This window comes from Rhinoderma darwinii, chromosome 9 (assembly GCF_050947455.1).
Source record: "Rhinoderma darwinii isolate aRhiDar2 chromosome 9, aRhiDar2.hap1, whole genome shotgun sequence".
Classification (NCBI taxonomy): Eukaryota; Metazoa; Chordata; class Amphibia; order Anura; family Rhinodermatidae; genus Rhinoderma; species Rhinoderma darwinii.
Window position 1 is genome coordinate 82165095 of NC_134695.1, and position 24185 is coordinate 82189279.

Consider the following 24185-nt stretch of genomic DNA (forward strand, 5'->3'; position numbering starts at 1 on the left):
TGCATTTACAAGGACGGGGCATCCCTTCATCTGTAGACTTTTACTGCTGCTTTCTTCCGGTATCCAGGAGCATCTGCTCTTCAGATCCTGCATTTAGCATTTTGTTGGCTTCACTTTCCTTCCTTTATGCCAGAACATTAATTATTTTGCTGCGGGACAATTATAAAAACTGAATTATAAAAATTTGCAAAAGTAATATTATATCCCCATACCTATCTATTTTATGAACATAGACACCTGGCATATTGTGAAAATTCCACCCGACACTTCAAAAAAAATTGTGGCTTAAATTCTGACCCGAGCAAACACTGAGACGCACAACATTTCCTACAAATAAAAGTTCAGGATGTGCAGAGTTCATCCATGAGGCACTTAGGCTATGTTCACACGCAATGCCAATTACGTCTGAAATTACGGAGCTGTTTTCAGGCGAAAACAGCTCCTGAATTTCAGAAGTTTTGACAAGTGCACACGTTTTTCGCTGCGTCTTTTACGGACGTAATTGGAGCTGGTTTTCATTGGAGTCAATAAAAAACGGCTCCAATTACGTCCCAAGAAGTGACATGCACTTCTTTGAGGCGGGCGTCTTTTTACGCGCCGTCTTTTGACAGCGGCGCGTAAAAAAAAAGCCTGTCTGCACAGAACACGTAAGACCCATTGAATTCAATGGGCAGATGTTTGCCGACAATTTGGAGCCGTTTTTTCGGGCGTAATTCGAGGCGTAAAACGCCTGAATTACGCCCGTAAATAGGGTGTGTGAACATACCCTTATACCAATGTCTTCATGCACATATCTGCAAATCACCAGAACGGAAGAGACAATTCTGATCCAGGTGCCAAGACATCCATCAAAATGGCAACAAATCGTGCAGTGGGTGATAAGATATGTAACGGCTCATCTTCTCACCCCTGTAGTAGAAAACAGAACACCCTAAATGTGCTAATAAGAGTGGCAATAACATTTCCTTTATGGGGCTCCACTGTAGGCTGTAAGAAGCTGTGAACCCTGTCCCTGTTGTCACCTGCAGCTCCTCTCACCCCTCCCTACACAACCAAGCAGTAAAACTTTCATTCTGCTCCCCAAATTCAAACAAGTACTATGCCCTGAATATTGCACCTAGAATATCGAGCCCGGTGTCATTTAAAAGTGAAGATTCTGAATTTAATATGATATTAAGATCAATTCTGTAGCCCCTACATTTAAACCACGGCAAGCATTTAAAGGGGTTGTCCAGTCCCTAAAAATTGTTGGCCTATCCTCAGGGTAGGCCATAAATAGCTGGCAGGTCGGGGTCCGACTCCCGGGACCCCCACCAATCAGCTCTTTTGAAGGGGGTGCAGCGCTTGTACGAGCGCTGCTTCCCCTTCATTTCTTCTTGGTCACTGTGAATCATCGACACACATGTAGCGGCGATTCACAGGTATTGCCACCTTCTTCTCCCATTCACTTGAATAGCAGAAGGCGGCTGCAATACCTGTGAATCGCCGCTACATCCGCGTCGACATTTCACAGTGAGCCAAGTAGAAATGAAGGGGAAGCAGCGCTCGTACAAGTGTTGCTCCCCCTTCAAAAGAGCTGATCAGCAGTTGGACCCCGATCCATTAGCGATTGATGGCCTACCCTGAGGACTATGACAACCCCTATAAAGTCATGACGTATTACATATGTGCTTAGCAGTGAAAGGGTTAAACGACTCTAAACTAATCATACTTTTATGGGGGGGGGGATTCCCCAATGACAACAAAAGCTTAAAAAAATTATGTATTAGACAAATAAAGACACTGCATGTGCAGACGATGTATATAGAACAATGCAGGAACACTCGTCCAACCAGAGGCCCGAGGTAACGCTGAAAGTAGCAGTCACAGGTAGGACTGGACCATTATTTAGGCCACGCGATTGAATTAATATACATCACTTGAGCTTGCTGTATCCCCTCACACAATATAATGTCCCTATAGTGCCTCCCTACTCAGTCTAATACCCCTGCCTAAACCTAATAGCTGCCTAAACACCCAGTATAATTCCCCCACAGTATAATGCCCCCATAGCTGACCCGACACAGTGTAATGCCCCCATAGCTGCCCCCATGCAGTATAATGCCCCCATAGCTGCTTCCACACAGTATAATGCCCATATAGCGGCCCCCACGCAGTACAATGCCCATACAGATGCCCCCATAGCTGCCCCCACACAGCCCCAATAGTGCCTAATAAAAATAATAAAATAAATACTTACATAACCCCGTTCCCATAACGAATAAAAGATCCTTCTTCTCCTCCAGTCTGTGCTCTATGTGCCTCGGTGCAGACAACTGCGATGACGTGACTGCATTGCGCCTGTCTGTGCTGAGCCACTCACGGCCGGAGTTACATAGTGAATGGTGGAGCAGGGAGCTGATGGCTGCCTGCTCCACCATTGGATTCTGCATCCAATGACGATGCAGATACAGTTGAAACTCGGGGGAAAAAAGAAATGTGCAAGATGGCGTCAGTTATCTGCGCTGAATTTCGTTTTTTGTATTTTTTTCGATTAATTGCCCAACCCTAGTCACAGAGATATCGTCTTAATTCATTATGTTACTATAAGTATGAATTTCATAATCTAACAGAATCTGTCACTTTCCCCAACTGGAAAGAATGCGTAAATGGATGTCATCAATGCAATTTATAGGATTGAGATTTACATCGAGAGTAATAGGATTTAGGATTGAGTAATGCAGTTTGGTTTGTTCTATTTTTTTTTTTATTTTTTTTTCATTATTTTGCTCTGCTAGCAAAAGAAGGAGAACATCTGCATCGCAATTAAAAGCAGCAATCAATGAGTCATCAAAGAGCAGCTATAATTTTTGCCTGTAGGCTCCATCCAGGACCCCCCCTCCCCCCAACTCTCTAATATTTAATTACAGTTTGACATTCCTGGGCCAGTCACTATTGTTTTCTTGGTCTGAGTTAAACCAGTGTTCAGTTTAAGGATGAACCTCATGAGATTTCTCAATCTCCTGGACGGGTGTAGGATGAGACTGGACAGTAACCACCTTGTGAGCAGGGATGCCGGGTTCAGTGTGCTGAAATGAAACGTTCTTGATGGAGGATGATTTCTACTTTGGTGTTAATAGAAGTTGGATCAAAGTGACGCAGAGTCACATGTCATGCGGCACACGTGGCTCGTAGAGAAAACCAGGCACAGATGTGGGTTGTGAAGTGCAGCGGCTGCAGACATGATGTAGATTGTAGCTTGTGTTGATCGGTAGCGATTATTACTGTCTGGCTGATAAGTATATAAATGGATCCATCCTATGAGGAGCAATTCCTGATTCTGTGATTACCGTGCACGTAAGATGATTGCCAAGTCCGTATATAACCTTCTCCATGACCACCTATCCTGCTGTGCCATTACATAGGCTGCAAACTTCATCACTGAATGTAACAACCTATAGACCCTTTCTATACTGATCTGTGGAGATCTCGTCACTCACACGTTCAATCTTAGGTAGAAAAAGCTTGGTTACTGTCCAGAGCTTCACTGCCAGAACAAGCGCTGTAAAGATGCCGTCCTTTGAAACGAGGATTGTCTAATAGAAAACACAGGCGGACAGAGCACTTTAAAATATTCGGCACTCATACAACACATATGTCACCAATCAGCACAGAGCCGTGACTTCATGAGCACAAACCATTTTATGCACCATGTATATTCCTCAGGAAAGGCCTCTCCTACTGACCCTTTCAAAACCTTATACCTTCACTTCCAAAGGCCAGAGAGCATAATGCCAGGATGAGTGCTGCTCCTAAACCTTCAACTAAACACAAACTAAAAAACACATGCAGCTCACAACGTCAGCCAGAACGTGAAGAGCCAGGGAGTCTTCAATGCACGGATCAGGCCGATCCGCGCGGTTTCTATAAAATGTTATCCACCCGCAATCGTCGTACGGCAGCTCTAGAGCAGACCTCCGCTTTTTATTATCTTTCTAGCTCATAAACAAACACTGAGCAAACCATGAGGGACCTTTATAAAAAAGGATTGGGATATGGTGGTCCTATATATCGGAGGATTAATAAAGAACCTGGTCCTGCCCTATGACACTTCAGGCCACTTGGACAACAAAATAAATGCTTCAAATTCAGTTAATTAATTTTCATTCCAGAAATACCCTGTGTAGGTATCTGAGTGCTGTGAAGGAGACTTGTAGAAAACCATCTTAATAGGTCTCCTTCCCTCGCCTGCTGATTTATGTTGGGTCAGAGGAGACGGGGCTGATAAATAGTTTACACAGAGGTTCACCACCCACGTGATGGATCGATGTGACCGTCTGTCCGCGTTTTGGGATCTGCTGAGTTTAATGTTATTAATGAGTTTTCCCAGACAGATACGCTGACGGCTTCTAAGCTTCACTATAAAGCTCCCTCCGGGAGTAACAAATCTCACTGTCCTATTAATCAGTTTCCTCTTCATTCCTTCCTCACCGAGTCACGATGACCTTTATATGAAAAGCTTTCTACTTTGGACTTTCATTCAGACTTAACATAAATGTTTGATAATTATTCTATTTACAGATGTAATTATTTTATGATATTTCCAAGCACCTCTTCCACAAAGAACATTTTAAAAAAAGAGCATTTATGAGATTCTTATGGTTGAACTTATAGGTGGCACAAATCCCCAGAGTTCCAGAGCTGGCAATTAGGGGACGGTATAAGACGTCTGACATCTGGAAGGAGTATTGTGGAGGAGAGCTTTATCATTCTATCTATTGGGTCGCAGCCAGTATAATTTGTCAAGCTCAAAGAGAAATGTCTGATGGGTGGCTCCCCTCCACCTTTCCTTGCCCTCCTCCATGTGACTGACATTACTCTTCCAATACGGAGATCTATCAGTGACAGGTGGGGGAGATGCCCATCGCTACCTTATTCAGATTTTCCCAAAAAATGTCAATTAACGGCTCTGTCTTATCAGGCAGGTAGCACTTTCAGCATTGGTGTTTTTCATTGTACACGTGTCATTTTCAGAGCCTGTTCTGAACCTCATGCTTTTTGGCTTTTGAGCCTTCGTCACCCCCCGATGTAGGCTCAATAGCCGAAACGCGCTTCAGGGTAGATGCCGGTCTCAGCGTCACTACATTCGATGGGTATGTTCTGCTATGGTTTGTGATTATTACTCCGCTCAGCATTAGTTGCTGGGGGCACATGCATATATGTATTTTATTTCACTGCCATTCCTGTGCATTTAACTCCTCCTTAGTGTCTGCCGTCACATTACTCTGCTCAGCACTTGCAAATGTCGGTGGCGACATAGCAATATGTTAAAATACAAATGAATAGCAACTATGTACGGGTCTGTAATACTGTCACCCTTTTATGGATTCTGTCTTATTGCCTGATTTTGCCCAATGCGGCTTTCCTTTTAAAGGGGATTTCCCACGAGGGACATTTATGACCTTTCCACAGGATAATGTCAGATTGATGCGGGTCCCACCTCTGGACCTGCACCTATCTCTTTAATGGGGCCTCTAAACCCTGTTCTACCTCTTTGTGTTCTGGCTGATTGCCCACCATGAAGGAGAACACAGTGTAGCTCGCTGAGCTACGGTTTCTGTAAGGATTATCAGATAATTTGAAGGTGACATTAGAGTCAGGTGTTTTCAATCAATGGGATGACAATCAGGGGTGAGTGGGCGACGGATCTATGTAAAGAACAGGGATCTATCAAAGTCTGATCTTCACAACACGTGTTTGTTTACGTGTATAGTGGCACAAACAAAGGACATTTCTGATGACCTGAGAAGAAGAGTTGTTGATGCTCATCAGGCCGGAATAGGTTACAAAACCATCTCTAAAAGTTTTGACTCACCCAATCCGCAGTCAGAGAGATTGTGTACAAATATAGGAAATTCAAGGCCATTATTACCCTGCCCAGGATTGGTCGACCAACAAAGACCAGGCATACAATAGTCCGCAAAGGAACCCAAGGTAACATCTAAGCAACTAAGGCCTTTCTCACATTAGCTAATGTTAAAGGGGTTTTCACCTTTAACATGGGAGTTACAGAAATACCATCATACCAGGATTGCAAGGAGAAAGCCGCTGCTCTCCAAAAAGAACATTGCTGCCCGTCTGCAGTTTGCCGAATATCACCAGGACAAGCCAGAAGGCTATTGGAACAATTTTTTGTGGACAGATCAGAACAAAATAGTGCCTTTTGCTTTAAAAAAAAAGAGGTGTTATGTTTGGATAAAGGAGGAAATCACTGCATTCCAGCATAAAATCCTCATACCATCTGTGAATCATGGTTTGAGCCGTCTTGCCATCATTGATGAAACAATGAATTCTGAATTATACCCGCAAATTCTAAAGGAAAATTTCAGGACATCGGTCCTTGAGCTGAATCTCAAGAGAGTGTGGGTCGTGCTGCAAGACAACGGTCTTGAGCACACAAGTCGTTCTACCAAAGAATGGTTAAAACCGTGTTGGAGTGGCCAAGTCAAAGTCCTGACCTTAATCCAATAGAAATGTTGTGAAAGGACCTAAAGCGAGCAGCTCATGGGAGGAAACCCAGCAATATAGCAGAGTCTAAGCTGTTTTGTACGTAGGAATGGGATCAATTCCTCCAAGCCAATGTGCAAGAAGACTAATGATTATTTACCAGAAATGTTTAGATGCAGTTATTGCTGCGCAAGGGGGTCACACCAGATACTGAAAGTTTACAAACTTTTGCCACTCACAGATATGTGATATTGCATCATTTTCCTCAATAAATAAATGACCAAGTCTAATTTTTTGGGACTAATCTGTTTGCTTTGGTTCTCTTTATCTACTTTTAGGACTTGTGTGAAAATCTGATGTAGTTTTAGGTCAAATTTATGCAGAAATATAAAAAAATTCTGAAGGGTTCACAAATTTTGAAGCACCACTGTAGATGGGAGACTACAGAGAAGGATGTTGCTGTAGTCTAGGCGGGAGATAATGAGGTCATGTACAAGCATATTTTGTTGACTGAGAATCGAGAAATGTTTTTGAGGCGAAATCGGCAGGAGGTGGTAAGGGTTGAAGAACAGGGTGGAATCAAAAGTTATCCTGAAGCAGCAGACTTGTGAGACTGAGGAAAGTGTGGAGTCATTCATTACCTGTGAGTGATAGTTCTGGTAATAGGGTTGAGTGAGTTGGGGAAAGAGGACAAATTCAGGCTTTTTCCATGTTTTAGGGGACGAAAGAAGCTAATAGGCACTCTGAATAAATTAGAATTATAAACCGTTAAATTTGAGTGCCATCGGCATAAAAGTGGTATTGAAAGCCAAAGGATTTTATAAACTGTCCTAGGACAAATGTAAATGAATAAGAGCAAGGGGACCAAGAACAGAGCCTTGAGGGACACCAACAGAGAAGAGGGCGAGCTGAGGAGATGGTGTGCGAGTCGGAGACACAAATGGTTGGTGAGGTATAAGGAGATCCAGGAGAGGGCAAATTCACTGATGCCAAGGGATGAGACAATTTGTAATATAGGGGGAGTCGACTGTGTCAAAGGCGGAGGACAGGTCTAGAAGGAGCACAGAGTAATGTAGAAGGCAGAGGACAGGTCTAGAAGGCAGAGGACAGATTAATGTAGAATGTGGAGGTCAGGTAGAGGAGGAGCACAGAGTAAAGTAGAAGGCGTAGGACAGGTCTAGAAGGCGGAGGACAGGTCTAGAAGGCGGAGGACAGGTCTAGAAGGCGGAGGACAGGTCTAGAAGGCAGAGGACAGGTCTAGAAGGCGGAGGACAGGTCTAGAAGGCAGAGGACAGGTCTAGGAGGCAGAGGACAGATTAATGTAGAATGTGGAGGTCAGGTAGAGGAGGAGCACAGAGTAAAGTAGAAGGGGGAAGACAGGTCTAGAAGGCGGAGGAGAACAGAGTAATGTAGAAGGGGGAAGACAGAGCTATGAGGAGGAGCACAGAGTAATGTAGAAGGGGGAAGACAGAGCTATGAGGAGGAGCACAGAGTAATGTAGAAGGCAGAGGACAGGTCTAGAAGGCGGAGGAGAACAGAGTAATGTTGTGAAGCTTTGACAGGGGGGGGGGGTCAAAAAGATAGTTGGATCGGAGGACGGTTCAAGGTGAACATAATGCTCAAGAGGTTTTGAAACAAATAGGAGTAGCGAGATGGGGCCATAGCTGGACAGAGAGGATGGGTGTGATAGTTGCATGTTTTTTTTTTGTTTGTTTTTTTAATCACAAATAAGATAAACATTACCAATTTTCCAGCATAAATTGTTTCCGTAAAATTTTTATGAATTATATGGTATTATACAATTACATCTATTTCTTTCTATATAAATAAAATACACATACCTACTATAAAAGACAGTGGGGAAAAAAACCTCAACCTTTACTTTAAAGATGGCAAGTTCTTCTTCTACCATATTCCTAGACACCCATGTTTCCCAGTTTTGCTTAACTTTTGACATCTGCCTCTAGCCAGAAAAGCATTTTCTTTTTTTTTTTTAGTATCTCATCCATTTTCAATTGATGGAGCATCCACTTTATCAATCGATAGTTGTATGTTTTAATGAAGGGAAAATGGCAGTAGATAGTGATAGATTTAAAAGCTGAGTTGGGGCTGGCATAAAGACAGCAGTAAGGTTGGGGATGAGGTAGGGTGGGATTGTCCAATGCACAGGTGATGAAGTGTGATTTGGAGAGTGGGGTGGAAAGCTTAGTCTTCAGAGTGCCGCTGCCTCACGCAAGAACACCGTTAGAGCTAGCGCTGCCGGAACAACATATTCGCACTTTCCAAAACTGCAAATCTGTTCAACAATTTATCCAACCTAGTAGACAGTCACCAAAAGAACGCATCTGCCTTGATGTGATGCCCAGCCAGTTAACTGTAAGAAGATGCTTCATCTAATCCCAGCCAGCTTGCTTCCTAACACATTTGGTAATCTGGAAAAAGATTTCACTAAATTATTCCACATAATTTGGCAAATCAGATCAGATTATATTTAATGACCTCTTTGTGACTTGTAAATACATTTCTTAGTTGCCAGAAAAACCTAAGTGAAATTCATTGCGTGATCATTATTCATAGAGCTGGATGAACTCGCAGCACATTGCGGATACATGTGTCACAATATTTCAAGAGTACCTGTCCCCTTTCCTATTTTAGTAAATAATTGTATTCCCCATCAAATAACAATTCTAGAGCATTCTTTCAAGAAACTCCGTTCCTCTGTTATTCCTCCTGAAAATGGATGAATAAATTGACAAGGAGAATGGTAACACTAGTAGTAAAAGGGTTGTGTCCATGCTCAGTCTCACTCTGTCAGCACTAATTGGACATTGTCAGACTGTGTAGGGACACACAGTTGTCAATATAGTAAACCATTTCTATGAGGAATAACAGAGGAACGGCACAACACAGATTTCTAAGAAAAAATGCCTCAGTATTGTTATATTATGGGGAATACAATTATTTATTAAAACAAACATGTCAGGAGAGGGGACAGGTCCTCATTAAGAGCAAATGGGGGGATTTCCCAAAAACTTTTTGGGAGGACAAAGCAAAAAAGGATTATATCTGCAGATCAAGGCTCAATGGCAAATTCTGCAGGTCCACCTCGTGAATCTAATGTGACTGAATCTTACTGGTGGACAGAGAAGTGTGTGGCTGAAATGATTCAGCATCTGCAGCCAGACTCGCAGTGTATGACTCAGCCCAGTGTGGTTTGTCTGCGATGTGTCACATAAAGAATGCTTTTCTGGCCTCCACCGATGGATAATCCACCACATTAATGGGCCGTACATTATAGGGAACTGCTCCATTGGATTCTGGCTCTTCAGTTTTCTTATTACATCCTTTTCCAGATATTGGTAAGGACGTTGGGTTACAGGTGTTGGCACGAGGGAAAGGCTTATCTGTGCAGCGCTTCAAAATCTGAATCTGAGTAACAGGAATTTGTCTACAAGCGCTTGAACTAGTTAAAAAAAATGTCTGACTCATCTCCTCTAAATGTGACCATATGCAGCATCTAAAGCCGGCACATTGAGCATCTCCAGCTTTTCTATACATGGGTCACTCTAAGCAAATAATATTAGTGAGTGAGAAAACATTGTGCTTACCATACATTGTCCCGGGGATGTTCGCTCGTCTGTAGTATCTACGTTATTATGTTTCTTTGGATAGTGGAAAATAAAATGTCAGAGAGACATCTACTACAACAGGGAGGACCACGGTCTGGTGAAAGTTTATTTAGCCTGGACTTTAAGGCTATGTTCACACTGAGTATTTTGACGAGTTTTTTGACGCGGAAACCGCGTCACAAAACTCGTCAAAAACGGCCCGAAAATGCCTCCCATTGATTTCAATGGGAGGCGTCGGCGGCTTTTTCCCGCGAGCAGTAAAACTGCCTCGCGGGAAAAAGAAGCGACATGCCCTATCTTCGGGCGTTTCCGCCTCTGACCTCCCATTGACTTCAATGGGAAGCAGAGAAAGCGTATTTCGCAGTGTTTTATGCCCGCGGCGCTCAATGGCCGCGGGCGAAAAACGCCACGAAAATCGGCGTGCAGGGAGAGGAAAATCTGCCTCAAACTTCCAAACGGAATTTTGAGGCAGATATTCCTCCCCCAAAATACTCCGTGTGAACATAGCCTAAAGGAAACCTGTGTTGTTGACCTGACGTACGTACGTACGAACGAACGATTAGACCTCATGTTTGTGACTTTTCTGCCAGGAGAGGTGGAATACTTGAACTTCTCCACACTTTTCCTCATTAGTCCTCACAAGTACGGTCCAGTGTATCCACATTGCCGCACTGTATCACGGGATATAATACACATTGCACGGGAACCTCTTCAGAAAATGTGCGTTAAAGAAAAGAAGAAAAATGATAGTTTTAGCCTTAAGACCGCGAGAATCGCCTCGGCTAACGTTATAACCTTGGGATGGGACCGTTAACATTATTCTGGGTCAAACTTTTGCTGAGCTCAATGTTTGGATGGAAATTGAACACTGAACAGATCTTTTTTCAAATGCCTGAAGTATAAGATGTTAATGTATTATTATTTTAGCATGTATTCTCTGTTCTTGTAATGCTGCCAGTATATTTCCCCCCTGTACACAGTATCTTACTTTTGGAATCTCTCAATGGTGGGAAACTGGTGTCCCAGTAAGACTAGCAACTAGCGAGATCCTTGGGCCTGATTCAGTCATGTAATGATGTCTGTACAATACAGAACATCCAGCTATTTTCTTTTGGGGTTCAGCAGTTCTGAGTTACACAGTTGCTGTTACAATTCTCTGGAGACATCTTCGGCAAAAGGTACATGTGGTGCTGAAATGTGAGTTAAAGAACTTGGATGTGTGTAATATTGAGGTGGGAGCCACGGATGATCTGCATTGTATTGAACAAGTCTGAAAATAGAGGTGCATTGATCGTCTCCAGCGCAGTGTCCAAGATGCCAGCTTGAAGCTTAGTACACATGAAATGCAAATACCCAATCCAAAAGCTCCAGTGCATCATGTACCCTAAAACACAGCAGCACGAGGTAGAAGAGACCAGGGGGACATCAGGCGCAAACCGCCACAAGGACCTATTCAGTGGCAGAAGGGCCTGGTACTTGACCCCCTCACCCCAGTGGTCTGTTTTTTCACCTCCATTATGTGCAGAATCTCTTCACCAGTGGTAAACCTGAGCTGGGCCTTCCTCTCCTTGGGCCCCATAGCAGTCTAACGCGCTGCCTCGATGGTACGTACAACCGTCACGTGTACAATATATTCATTTTTTTGGCTGGTGCTTCACTTGGTGGGCAGTTCAGTGTTTTGTTCTATTTGTTTCCTTTCTTGGTCCTTTATCAATTGTGTCATTTGAACACTAGTTGTTTCAGCCAGGAGAGACCGCGCACCTTCTGTTCCTCTTCACCTACTCGGAGCGGTTAATCTGTTTCAGATGCTTTCTGGTGAAAACCAAGAGGAAACATTTCACGCAGTCCAATGATTCTTTCCCTAAGTCAGTCTTCCTCAGGCGTTAAGCGCTTCACTTGTTATTCTGCCTGACCAGCCAGGAGCCCCTCCGAAATTAGAAAATAGGAATTAGAGTTTGGAAGGAAAATTATTAGCCTTTTTCAATATTTTGGTTCAGTAAAGGGCTGTGGTTCCGTATTATTGGATTAAGCATGAAATTCTGTGCTGGAGCCTCTCCAACTTCCAGAGTAAATATCGTATGATATAAATCTATGGATTAAGCTTAAGTTCACAATAATATTAGATTTTTTTTCTTTTAAATAAGGTAATGGATGTCCTTGCCAAGTTATATGTGTCTGTGGTAGTGATGGAAATGATCAGGACAGAGAAAGTGAAGCTTTAGTTTAGAGCTTTTCTAATGAATATATTAGTGAAATTTACTTGTGTCTCAGTATAAAAGCTTGGACAATCCAGTAACGATCTTAAGGGCTTTTACTTTGATCAAAAGGAACAAACCAAATTATTGGCCTTACGATCCTTTTACATGGGCCGTGAATACGGGCGCAGACTAACGGGACAGCTCGTTGATCGGCGCTCGTTTGCTCCTTTCACAAGGAGCAATCATTGGTTATGTATGGGGACATGAGCTCATTACTGCGATTGCTCGTCCCCATGCATTTTCATCATGTCGGCAGCACATCTCCCTGTTCACACAGGGGGATGTGCTGCCGACAACAATGATTTTTTTATATTGCTTAAGATCAGCTGAAGGAGCATTTGCTCGCTCATTGGCTGATTGTTGCCCTGTTCACACAGGACAATGATTGGGAACGAGCGTTCATATATGATAGCGCCTTAATAAGACTTTACTAATAGATGCTGGTATCAGAATCTCGACCATTAGATGTTTTAGTGACCTCATGCAGTGCTGCTGGAAGGATCCAGTTTTCTGCAGAACACAGACTGCCATTTCCAGCAGTCTATCATCTAAAGCAGTGGTCTCTGCAGCTGTTGAGAAGCTACAACTCCCAACATGCTGGAAGCTGTAGTTTTGCAACAGCTGGAAAGCCACAGGTTGTAGACCACTGATCTACAGGATCTACATTTTAAACACCTCCCTAATATACTCAGGTTCAGCAAAGGGAAAGCAAACAGGAGTAAAGGCATAAAGAAAAGACGTCTGATTCATTTACAGCTATTCCGGTTTTCGACACTGTCAATGGCTCCAGTTTGTTGAGCGATTCTTCATTTCCCTAAAGGTGGCAAATTAAAGAAACGCTCCGAGCATTGTCATGCCCCTCAGGCCCTGCAATAATGCAAGTGTTTCTTTAATGGGGTCACATCAGCATCAGTCACATGACCAGCATATGACTTGCTATATATATGTGGTTTAGATTTAAATATCAATCAAGTTAGAGTGTTTCTATTATGACATCAGTGCGGTTTGCGTGCACTCAGCGACCTACACACATCAATCAAGCAACAATTTGGTGCAGTTGTACCAATATCAGCCTGAAGAGAAGACACAGGGGGCCGGTGTTTGTCTTATTAAATACTTGTGCTAGGAATGTTCAGTAGCGAGTCAGAAGGCTGCAGCGATCCAAGCCAAACACATATGGAACTGGCAGGAACTTTTGATAATGAGTCAATACAAATGTTTGAACTTTCTACTCCCTGCAAAATATATTTTATTTCCAAGCTTTTTTTTTTTTTTTTTTAAATGATTCCTTTATTATTTACCATGAGCCATTTTTGTCCTTTGTCTTCAGCTAAACTATTCATAGTAGAACCATTAGGCCGGGTTCCCACGTAGCATAAGCACTGTAGAATTTCCACGTCGGAATTCTGTGCGGAAATTACGCAGCATTTACAGTAGCAGCACAGCGAATGAGATTTAGCAAATCTCAGACCCACACTGCGGAAATAAATCGCATGAAAAATTGTGCAGGAAAGGGTTCTGCGGTGCGACTTTCAAATCTGCAGCATGTCAATTTATGCTGCGTATTCAGTGCGGAGATGCTGCATGTTTGGCCCATAGACTTCAATGGAGAGCATAAATGCTGCACTAAAAATCGCACATTGAGTAGTGTTGCGGTTTGTACAGCAATGCCGCAGTGGAACCGCAGTGATAACTGCAGAAAATCCGCAAATGCAAATAAAGTTTGCTATAATTGATGCTTAGCACTAAATCTACAGGTAAAAATCGTTCTGGAAAATCTGCAGCAAAAATGAATTATCTGCTGTGGATTTCTGTGATTGATTTACCTGCGCTTTCTTTTAGATTCTGCTGCAGATTTTATGTTGTGGAAAATCTTCAGAGTATCCTGTGTGTGTGAATTCACAGATTTGCAGTATGTACTGTACAACGCATGGGGATGGGGTCTGAAAAACGCCATCCACATGTAGCAGAAATAGTTCAGGACAATTCTGTCACGTATTTGTTGTGGATTTGCAATGCATAGGGTAAAATCCATGTCATACATACAGATTTTGCCATGGATTTGCAGGGAAATGTGCAGTGAAAACACTATATGTGTGCACTTACCCTATATCCTGTGCTGCTGGATAATCTCCCTTTATTTCTGGTATTAAAGGGGTTGTCCGAGATACCATCATATCTTCAAAAACCCCTTTAATGCATGTAATTTATAAATGTAAATACATTTGTAATATACTTACATTTTCCAAAGTGGCCCCATTTCCAGATCCAGCCGTGGGGAACTTGATTGGTGACGTCACTCTCTGCCGCTTTGTTGATCTTGAATTCTTTGCCGGGTATACGGCACGTCACTTGTCACGTGGGGTATATCGGCTTGTGCTGTTGTAACGCGCATGCGCGGTCACTGCTGTTATCTCGAGAACAGCAGGGACCGCGAGAACAGCAGTGACAGCGCATGCGCATTACAGGCTGCGAAGCAGAACAAGCCGATAACAGCAGTGACCGCGCATGCGCGTTACAACAGCACAAGCCGATATACCCCACGTGACAAGTGACGTGCCGTATACCCGGCAAAGAATTCAAGATCAACAAAGCGGCAGAGCAGAGAGTGACGTCACCAATCAAGTTCCCCACGGCAGGATCTGGAAACGGGGCCACTTTGGAAAATGTAAGTATATTACAAATGTATTTACATTTATAAATGACATGCATTAAAGGGGTTTTTGAAAATATGATGGTATCTCGGACAACCCCTTTCAGGTTAGATTTTTAGTTCTTGCTCGGCTACATCTTGCAGTTTAAAATCACAACGTCTGTACGCCAGTATTTCCGGGTTTGATGTTTAGGATACACCGGGAGTCATGAATAAGGCCAAAGACGTTATGGAGCTCAAGCCACAAGGTTCAAATTGATCTCATTTATGTATAACACGGCTTATGACTGTCTGACCATTTACTTTACTTTTATGCCTCTTAAGAAAACTTTACCACTTGTTCTGGAACGTAACTTCTCTTCAAGCATCTTCCGTACATTATTGCTCATCACTTTTAGATCTGCAGGTCTTCTGCTTCTGCTATGGGGAACAGATAAAAAAAGGTTTGTCCTGACAAGTGTTATGTGGAGTGGAATGACTGACATTATCTCTACGAAGTCACGTCACAGTAATGAGCGGACGGCGGGTGGAACTCTGGGGTCGTTCGTGCTTTTCCTTTCCAATTTTGCAGTGAGGTCTTTTTTTTATTTATTTATTTTCTATTTATCATCCTCCTTTTCTGACGTTTTTCATTCACGTTATTGAAGCAATGAGCCTGGTCTTGTCATCATATTCGGGGGAGCTTCACGGGTTATGCTTTGGCCGTCTGTTCCAGCAGCTCTGTATACACATGCCACTCAATGTTTCCTGGCCATTTCAGAGAGCTCAGTGGTTGCCTACTCCGGAATTCCTCCCCTGTAATCATTACTGCGGTATGCTTATTTGGCTGGTATTGAGTATACAATCGTTTTTTGGAGCCTCTCCCAAATTCCTGCTTTACCTCTTCAGCGCTGGAATAAATCAGTAGAGGGCAGACGGGACACTCATGTCGTGGTGGTTATTGATTTTACAACCTTTTGTCTCCAGTTCAGCCCATCCAATAAATATAATAAGCTCCGATATTCAGCTGTTTCTCACTTGTTTCAGGTTCTCCAAGGAGCACAACTCATTGCCGTTGCCTCTGCTGACCCAACGTCTGGTGTAGTCGATGGCTCTCCCCTTCAGGCCAATGATATCCAGGTCCAATATGTCCAACTTGCACCAGTTAGTGAAGCTTCAGCGACAGCTCAGGTGAGTAACTGTCTGTAGTATATTATATATATAATCAGCAAGAGAAAGGAATGACGGGCACTATCCTAGGCAACCAGGGTACAGGTGAATTGAGGAATGAAATTGATGCTCAGTAAAGTAAAAAATAAGTACTGAAATTACAGAGATATGAAGCTCACAGCCTTTTTACATATAAAAGGGTTAATGTGTCTCTGGAGGAGTATGTTCTGTTATGTTGGGCATTGGCAGCAGCCTCACCCGCACGATTACAGTGGTATCTGTTTATTCCGGACACTGTTACACACATGTCATTTGGAAACATTACAATATAGAGACTATAAACAACATGTCTTCTGTGCCTCTCCTGACCCCTCTGCAGTGTAGAATATAGAAATATAAGATTGGGGTTTATTGTGTATTGGAGTCATTCATGTAATGCAGGAGGTTAATAAAAGCCCTTGAGAGGCTTCACATGACTAAACGCTCCTAAAACCACTTGAAACATTGAGATGATTGATGTATGAAACCCGATGAGGGGAGTCCTGGGCGACTGGATGGTCCACTGCAGACTGCAAAGAAAATGAAAGGAGCCCAGGGATTGCCCAGCAATAAGGAGGACAATACTCTGCTCCCTCCTACTAGAAAGCCCAACCAAATTCCAGAGCTGCTGGTACCAGTTACCTGGGTCTCGTGTTAGGGTATGTTCACACGTAGTCAACCAAAACGTCTGAAAATCCAGAGCTGTTTTCAAGGGAAAACAGACCCTGCTTTTCAGACGTTTTTTACCAACTCGCATTTTTACCAACTCATTTTTTTACCAACTCGTTTTTGGAGCTGTTTTCATTGGAGTCTATGAGAAAACAGCTCCAAAAACGTCTGAAAGAAGTGTCCTGCATATAATGTATATAAGTGTCCCGCATATAATGTATATAAGTGTCCCGCATATAATGTATATAAGTGCCCTGCATATAATGTATATAAGTGCCCTGCATATAATGTATATAAGTGTCCCGCATATAATGTATATAAGTGCCCTGCATATAATGTATATAAGTGTCCCGCATATAATGTATATAAGTGTCCTGCATATAATGTATATAAGTGTCCCGCATATAATGTATATAAGTGTCCTGCATATAATGTATATAAGTGTCCTGCATATAATGTATATAAGTGTCCTGCATATAATGTATATAAGTGTCCCGCATATAATGTATATAAGTGTCCCGCATATAATGTATATAAGTGTCCCGCATATAATGTATATAAGTGTCCCGCATATAATGTATATAAGTGTCCCGCATATAATGTATATAAGTGTCCCGCATATAATGTATATAAGTGTCCCGCATATAATGTATATAAGTGTCCCGCATATAATGTATATAAGTGTCCCGCATATAATGTATATAAGTGTCCCGCATATAATGTATATAAGTGTCCTGCATATAATGTATATAAGTGTCCCGCATATAATGTATATAAGTGTCCCGCATATAATGTATACAAGTGTCCCGCATATAATGTATACAAGTGTCCCGCATATAATGTATACAAGTGTCCCGCATATAATGTATATAAGTGTCCCGCATATAATGTATATAAGTGTCCCGCATATAATGTATACAAGTGTCCCGCATATAATGTATACAAGTGTCCCGCATATAATGTATATAAGTGTCCCGCATATAATGTATATGTGTCCTGCACTTCTTTTGACGAGGCTGTATTTTTACGAGTCGTCGTTTGACAGCTGTCAAACGACGACGCGTAAATAACAGGTCGTCTGCACAGTACGTCGGCAAACCCATTCAAATGAATGGGCAGATGTTTGCCGACGTATTGTAGCCCTATTTTCAGACGTAAAACGAGGCATAATACGCCTCGTATACGTCTGAAATTTGGCCGTGTGAACATACCCTTAGTCAGCTTGTTGTCTGATGGCTCCGCTACACTTGTCAGCCTGAAGAGCGATGATTACATAAAAAGCACACGACTCCCCTCCTGAGCAGTTACAGCGTCACATGCCCATCTATACCACTGGCGGGAGGACTGCACCATCGTAGTTATCTCGCTACAGACAACCCTTTTAATACTTGACCTGCTGTGGTGATTGCCGCAGGTCTGACTCCCGACACCCCCCAGACGGTTCAAGTCCGCCAGAGCCGTCGGTTGTCAGATCCTCACCTCTCTGGATCGGTGGGGGCAGTTGTGCATCTTGGGAGGGGGACCCATTTTTGACCCTCGTATGACGCGTGTCACGAGAAAACCCCTTTATAGGAGAAGTTCTAGTAGTGCTATATAAAAAAAGACCCTTAAAGTGAAAAATGTGAAAACGATTGTACTTACTGCTTATGAGTATAATTAGTGCCTAAAATAAGCTCCCCTCTGTCCCTATGACAACACTTCCTTTCTTGTGCTCTGGCACATTCAGTGTCACTACAGGGAAAGGTGAAGATCAATGCCCCGATCTATTCACTGGCATATTAATTGACAACTTTCATTACAAAAGTGGTTTTGATTGTTGGGGGGGTCTGGACTTTAAGAGCATTTATGGGTTTTAGATATTGAGGGATCTATTGAGATCACCTTTAAATATCTTGCTGGTGAAATTTGTACAGCACTGTTAGGCCTCATGCACACGACCGCCTTCGGTCTGTGATATAAGGACCGTATGTCGGCTGCAGTTCAGGGAGTCGGGCTCCTAGCATTATAGTTATGTACGACGCTGTGAGTTACTGCCTCCCCGCGGGACTACTGTCCTGTACTGAAAGCCTGTTTCAGTACAGGACAGTAGTCCCGCAGGGAGGCAGGGACACCTAGCTTCATACATAACTATAATGCTAGGAGCCCGACTCCCTGAACTGTGTTCGGTCCGGGAACTGCGGCCGACATACGGTCCTTATATCACAGACCAAAGGCGGTCGTGTGCATGAGGCCTGACTGTATATCTGATAACTAATAAAAATGAGGATCCATCAGAAGGGCGCACTGAGATTATTGAACTCCATTACAACGGGTGGCACCTTTACCGTGTTTAATTATGTGATCATAAAATTCTGGTAGATAATTAATCTCAGACATTGACAGAAAACCTTTTCCTTTAGGATTTGACCTTTTAAATAAATAAGAATTGCATGGAATTTGTAAGAAAACAAAAAGATCAAAACATTAAACTGGAATGTAGAGGTGTAATTTCTGAGGACCAAAGAATAAATTCATCCCCCACTGCTCAGATATAGAATAACCGCCCGTCCTCCAGCACAGCGGGGTCACTAATAAAGGTTTTATCAATGCCAGCAATGGCTTATATGATGCTAAGACCTAAACTCTGCTTATTCTGTATTTCATTTCAAACACCTTTGATTCCTAAAAAATAAATCAAAGTAAAAGCAAACCTCCCCCAAGAATCTGCAGCAATTCCCAGCACTGAGCCTGACCTTGTCAGCCGCCTTGCTTTTCCCTTTTTAAGAGGTCAGTGACTTTAGGGCTCATAATATAATGTCAGTCTAATCCAGAGAGTTCCACGTCAGGACTGAACTGTTGAGCAGTTTCTCTTCTGAGGGCAGGTGTATCCCAGGATGCTCTGCTGTGTCGTCTCCAGGAGTCAGACCGCACAGCTCTGAGAATCTCTGGTCTAATCAGAAACATCGAACCTTCCACCAGCCGGACATCTCACAGTAAGGAGCGGCCAGCAACCGCACCGACACCACGTTCGACGCAGCTGTTAATGGCCGCGCGTTGTTGCGGGTAAAATGGCCATTTACCTGCAAAATCATGCGGTCATTAATGAATACACCCTTTATGGCTGTGAGATTTTGTAGGTAAAGGGCCATTTTACCCAAAATCACACGCGGCCATTAACAGGCTATTTGACAGTCGTGCCAAACATGGGGCTAGCGCGATTGTTGGCCGGGTCAGTGCCGCTCCGTGTGGCCTTACGTTACACTCATGAATGTTTTATTAAACACACAGTCCTCAATGTTTAATTAAATTTATAGATTGTACAATAACTTGCCTAACAGTAAAACCCGACGAGGCTCTTTCCCCCCCAAAACTTGTCACCCAGGGGGTGACGACTAATGTGATATTGTTCTGTGCTCGCTGCCTCTGTAACCTGGAAGTTTAGGTCGGGTCCCCCATTTTGACTGCAGGACAGCTTAAAATATATTCATATATATTTGCTCCCTAATGAATATATAAAGGGGTTGTCCCATCTACAGGATAGGTGCTAGTTTTCAGACTGCTGAGGGCCCCAGAACTCCCCGCTGCGCCATGCCTTTCTGAATGATGTAAAGAGCCAAGCGCTGTACTCCGTTATTCGAATAGACTTCGAAAGTATCGGCAGCGTGTATGCTCGACCGTCGCTCCATTCAATGATCTCCTCACTGTGAGGAGAAACGGGGTTCAGGGACCCCATTCTCACGATCGATGGATAGGTGATAATTTTTGATTCTGGGAATACCCTTTAAGGTGGTGAAGCTTTGTCTTATGTCGCCATTATGTTTGCTAGGAGTTGAGAGCCTGTGTTGATGGGTTGATATGTGATGTATAGGAGAGTGATGAGTAGTGATTATATTTGTAATGATTACATTTGTGTTTCATTTTTAGGCAGTGGAGCCTTTGCAGTCTGCGCTACAGCCTGAAATGCACATCGAACATGAAGCTATTGAGTTGTAGTAACCAGAGCCGTGCGCCAGCAGTATGGATGGGGCACAACTGATTAATACAAAAACCTATTATGCCAATTATAGACTTGCCAACATCCAATGTTGGGACACTCATCTTACAGGATCTGATTGCCGTATACAGGATGGGAAGCAAACACCTAATTCATCACTTTCAATGATTTCTACACTAATAATGCTATTTTTTTATATGGTTTATAAATGATTTCTTTCATAGCGTGTGCTACTATAGATATGTTTTTTTATTTGCTGTTCCCTGCATTTTGTATACGGACCCTTCCATGACAATTATAAAGCCACTAACAATCTCTTCAACAACTTTATGATGCATTAAGCTTAAGGGGGTCATCTGTGATTTTAAAATGAATGACCCTTCTTAAGATAGGCCATCAATATTCAATCGGTCGGGGTCCGATCGCACTTATATGCACTGCAGCCTCTTCATTGTTTACATTGGTTTCATTTCTGTTCGTATGTTAACACGGTGTTACTTTCGTAGTGGCCGTGCAAGGTATTGCAGCGTTGTCCCTTAGAAACGAATGGGACAATGAAGAGGCTGAATCACACATACGAGCGCCACGACCCTTTTAAGCAGGTGATCGGTGCGATGCCAAGAATCGGACCCCCACTGATTTAAACTATTTTAAATTCTCGAATAACTAAAAAAAAAATTTTTTTATTTTAAAGGGGTTATTCATGTCTGAATGGAGGAACTTTGTAAGAAAAAGCAGCCCAGCAATTCTAGATGGAAATGGTTACCTGAAATCTGTGTAGGTAGCAAATCGCAATATCACTTAGGGTTTGTTCACACGTGGCAGATTTATCTTTTTCATCTGAATGGAACTTGTAGAAATCAATGTAATTGCTGAAGAAACAACAAATTCATTAAGGTGTATGGAACAGATTTTCCGTTTTCCGTTTTTTTTTGGAGATGGTTTTCTATTGACACAATGAAAACCGCTCCAAAAACGGCTCAAGAAGTGACATGCTCCTTCTTTTTACGGGCCGTCTGAACGAAACGCCGGTTTTCCCATTAAAATCAATGGACAGATGTTTGGAGGCGTTCAGCTTCCATATTTTCATGCATTTTTTGAGGCGTTTACGCCCTGAAAAACGGCAGAAAACACAGTGTGTGAACATACCCTAAATTCAATAAACTTGGAGCCTCACCGATTACATTGTAATCCTTCAGATTTTAGCTTGGGCTTTAAAGGCTATGTACACCTTCAAAAGCTATATATATATATAGCTTTTGAAGGTGTACATAGCCTTTAAAGCCCAAGCTAAAATCTGAAGGATTACAATGTAATCGGTGAGGCTCCAAGTTTATTGAATTTAGGGTTTATATATAGTGTTTTGTGCAACTTTATAATTCGTTTTTATTAAAAATTCTTCTTACTTTTTGAGATATAGCTGCTCTGTATTCAGTATACAGATCAGCTGTATCGTGCGCCAAGACCTGAAACTGTCCGGTCCGCAGGACTGACGGTTTCAGTGTCTGCAGGTCCTGCGTGATTCACCGGTTATCGATCACATCTAAGTTAGATGTGATGGGTAAAAGGTGAATCCTACTGACACTGAACCCGCCAGTCCCGCGGACCTGACCGGTACAGGATTCAGCGCTCTGTATACAGGATATAAAGCCGCTGTATCTCAAAAAGTAAAAATATTTTTTTAATAAACTAATTTGCACAAGGAAACAGAAACAGAAAGTTGCACAAAACACAATGATAGACATCTCTAAATTAATAAAAAAAAAAAAATAACTTTCAAAGGTTTTACACAGCCTTTAATATTACTGTAAGGTCTCATTTACACGAGCGTGTGCGTTTTGCGCGCGAAAAAAAACGCAGCGTTTTGCGTGCGCAAAAGGCACTTGACCGCTTCGTGTGTCATCCGTGTATGATGCGCGGCTGCGTGATTTTCGTGCAGCCGCCATCATAGAGATGAGGCTAGCCGACGTCAGTCACTGTCCATGGTGCTGAAAGAGTTAACTGATCAGCAGTAACTCTTTCAGCACCCTCGACAGTGAATGCCGATCACCATATCGAGTAACCTGTTTAAAAAAAAAGAGGTTCGTACTTACCGAGAACTTCCCGGCCGTTGCCTTGGTGACGCGTCCTTGGTGACGCGCCTCTCTTGACATCTGGCCCCACCTCCCTGGATGACGCGGCAGTCCATGTGACCGCTGCAGCCTGTGCTTGGCCTGTGATTGGCTGCAGCTGTCACTTGGACTGAATTGTCATCCCGGGAGGTCAGACTGGAGGAAGAAGCCGGGAGTTATCGGTAAGTCAGAACTTCTTTTTTTTTTTACACGTTCACGTATATTGGAATCGGAAGTCACTGTCCATGGTGCTGAAACAGTTTAACTCTTTCAGCACCCTGCACAGTGACTGTCTCCTGCCGGGTTCGGTCAAAACGAGTTCGGCCGAACCCGGTAAAGTTCGGTTCGGTCATCTGTAAGACACTCCGTTCGGATGTTTGTAAACAGAAAAGCACGTGGTGCTTTTCTGTTTACATTCAGTTTGACAGCTCTTGCGCGAATCACGCAGTTCGCACGGAAGTGCTTCCGTGCGACCTTCGTGGTTTTCACGCATCCATTGACTTCAATGGGTGCGTGATGCGCGAAAAACTCAGAATTTTAGAATATGTAGTGAGTTTTACGCAACGCATTCGCGCTGCGCAAAATTCACGCATCGTCTGCACTGCCCCATAGAGTAATATAGGTGCGTACGACACGCGTGAAAAGCACGCGCGTATATTACGCTCGTGTAAATGAGGCCTAATACGCAGTGTCCTCCCTGTCATTTCGCTATCTTCGGACATGTCTCTAAAATCCAGAGCTTCACTTTAATATTTAAGGAAGTGAAAGGATCATTAATGGAAAATATTAACTGCCATTCATAAATACATAGGTGAATGTGTGATGTAGTGAAGAGACTGTTTCCTAGCCACGGCGTCAATCCCTCTGAAATCAATGCTAACATTTTAGAGGGGTTTTATTGAATGTTTTGGGCGCTGTAAGACCTTATTCACACGAACAGCCGTCACATGGACCTAAGTAATTCAAAGGGGCCGTTTCAACGGACCGTGTGAAGGGTCTGTGAGAAAATAGAACGTGTACTATTTTTTTGCGCTGCACACACCCCCCCCATAGACTGTAGTGATAACGCATCCTGCAGGGAAAAGCACAGATGCACCTCAGACGTGAAAAACTTCCGTCTTTCATGTCCGAGATGCGCAACACCCGTGTGAATCTAGCCCTAGGCTACATTCAGACGAGCGTGTCCGATTTTCGCACATAAAAAACGCAGCGTTTTTC

General features: G+C 43.0%; 1 protein-coding gene across 2 annotated transcripts in view; it reads left to right on the forward strand.

Moving 5' to 3' along the window:
• The window catches only part of BANP (BTG3 associated nuclear protein), a 343815-nt gene extending 321710 nt beyond the window's left edge, over positions 1–22105 (forward strand). For both annotated transcript variants that reach the window (XM_075838330.1, XM_075838329.1), the window contains 2 exons: positions 16053–16196; positions 20787–22105. In XM_075838330.1, the coding sequence (XP_075694445.1) occupies positions 16053–16196; positions 20787–20855 (213 nt within the window). In that variant the 3' untranslated portion in view covers positions 20856–22105. The remainder of the gene's footprint in view (positions 1–16052; positions 16197–20786) is intronic.
• Positions 22106–24185: the final 2080 nt, after the last annotated feature.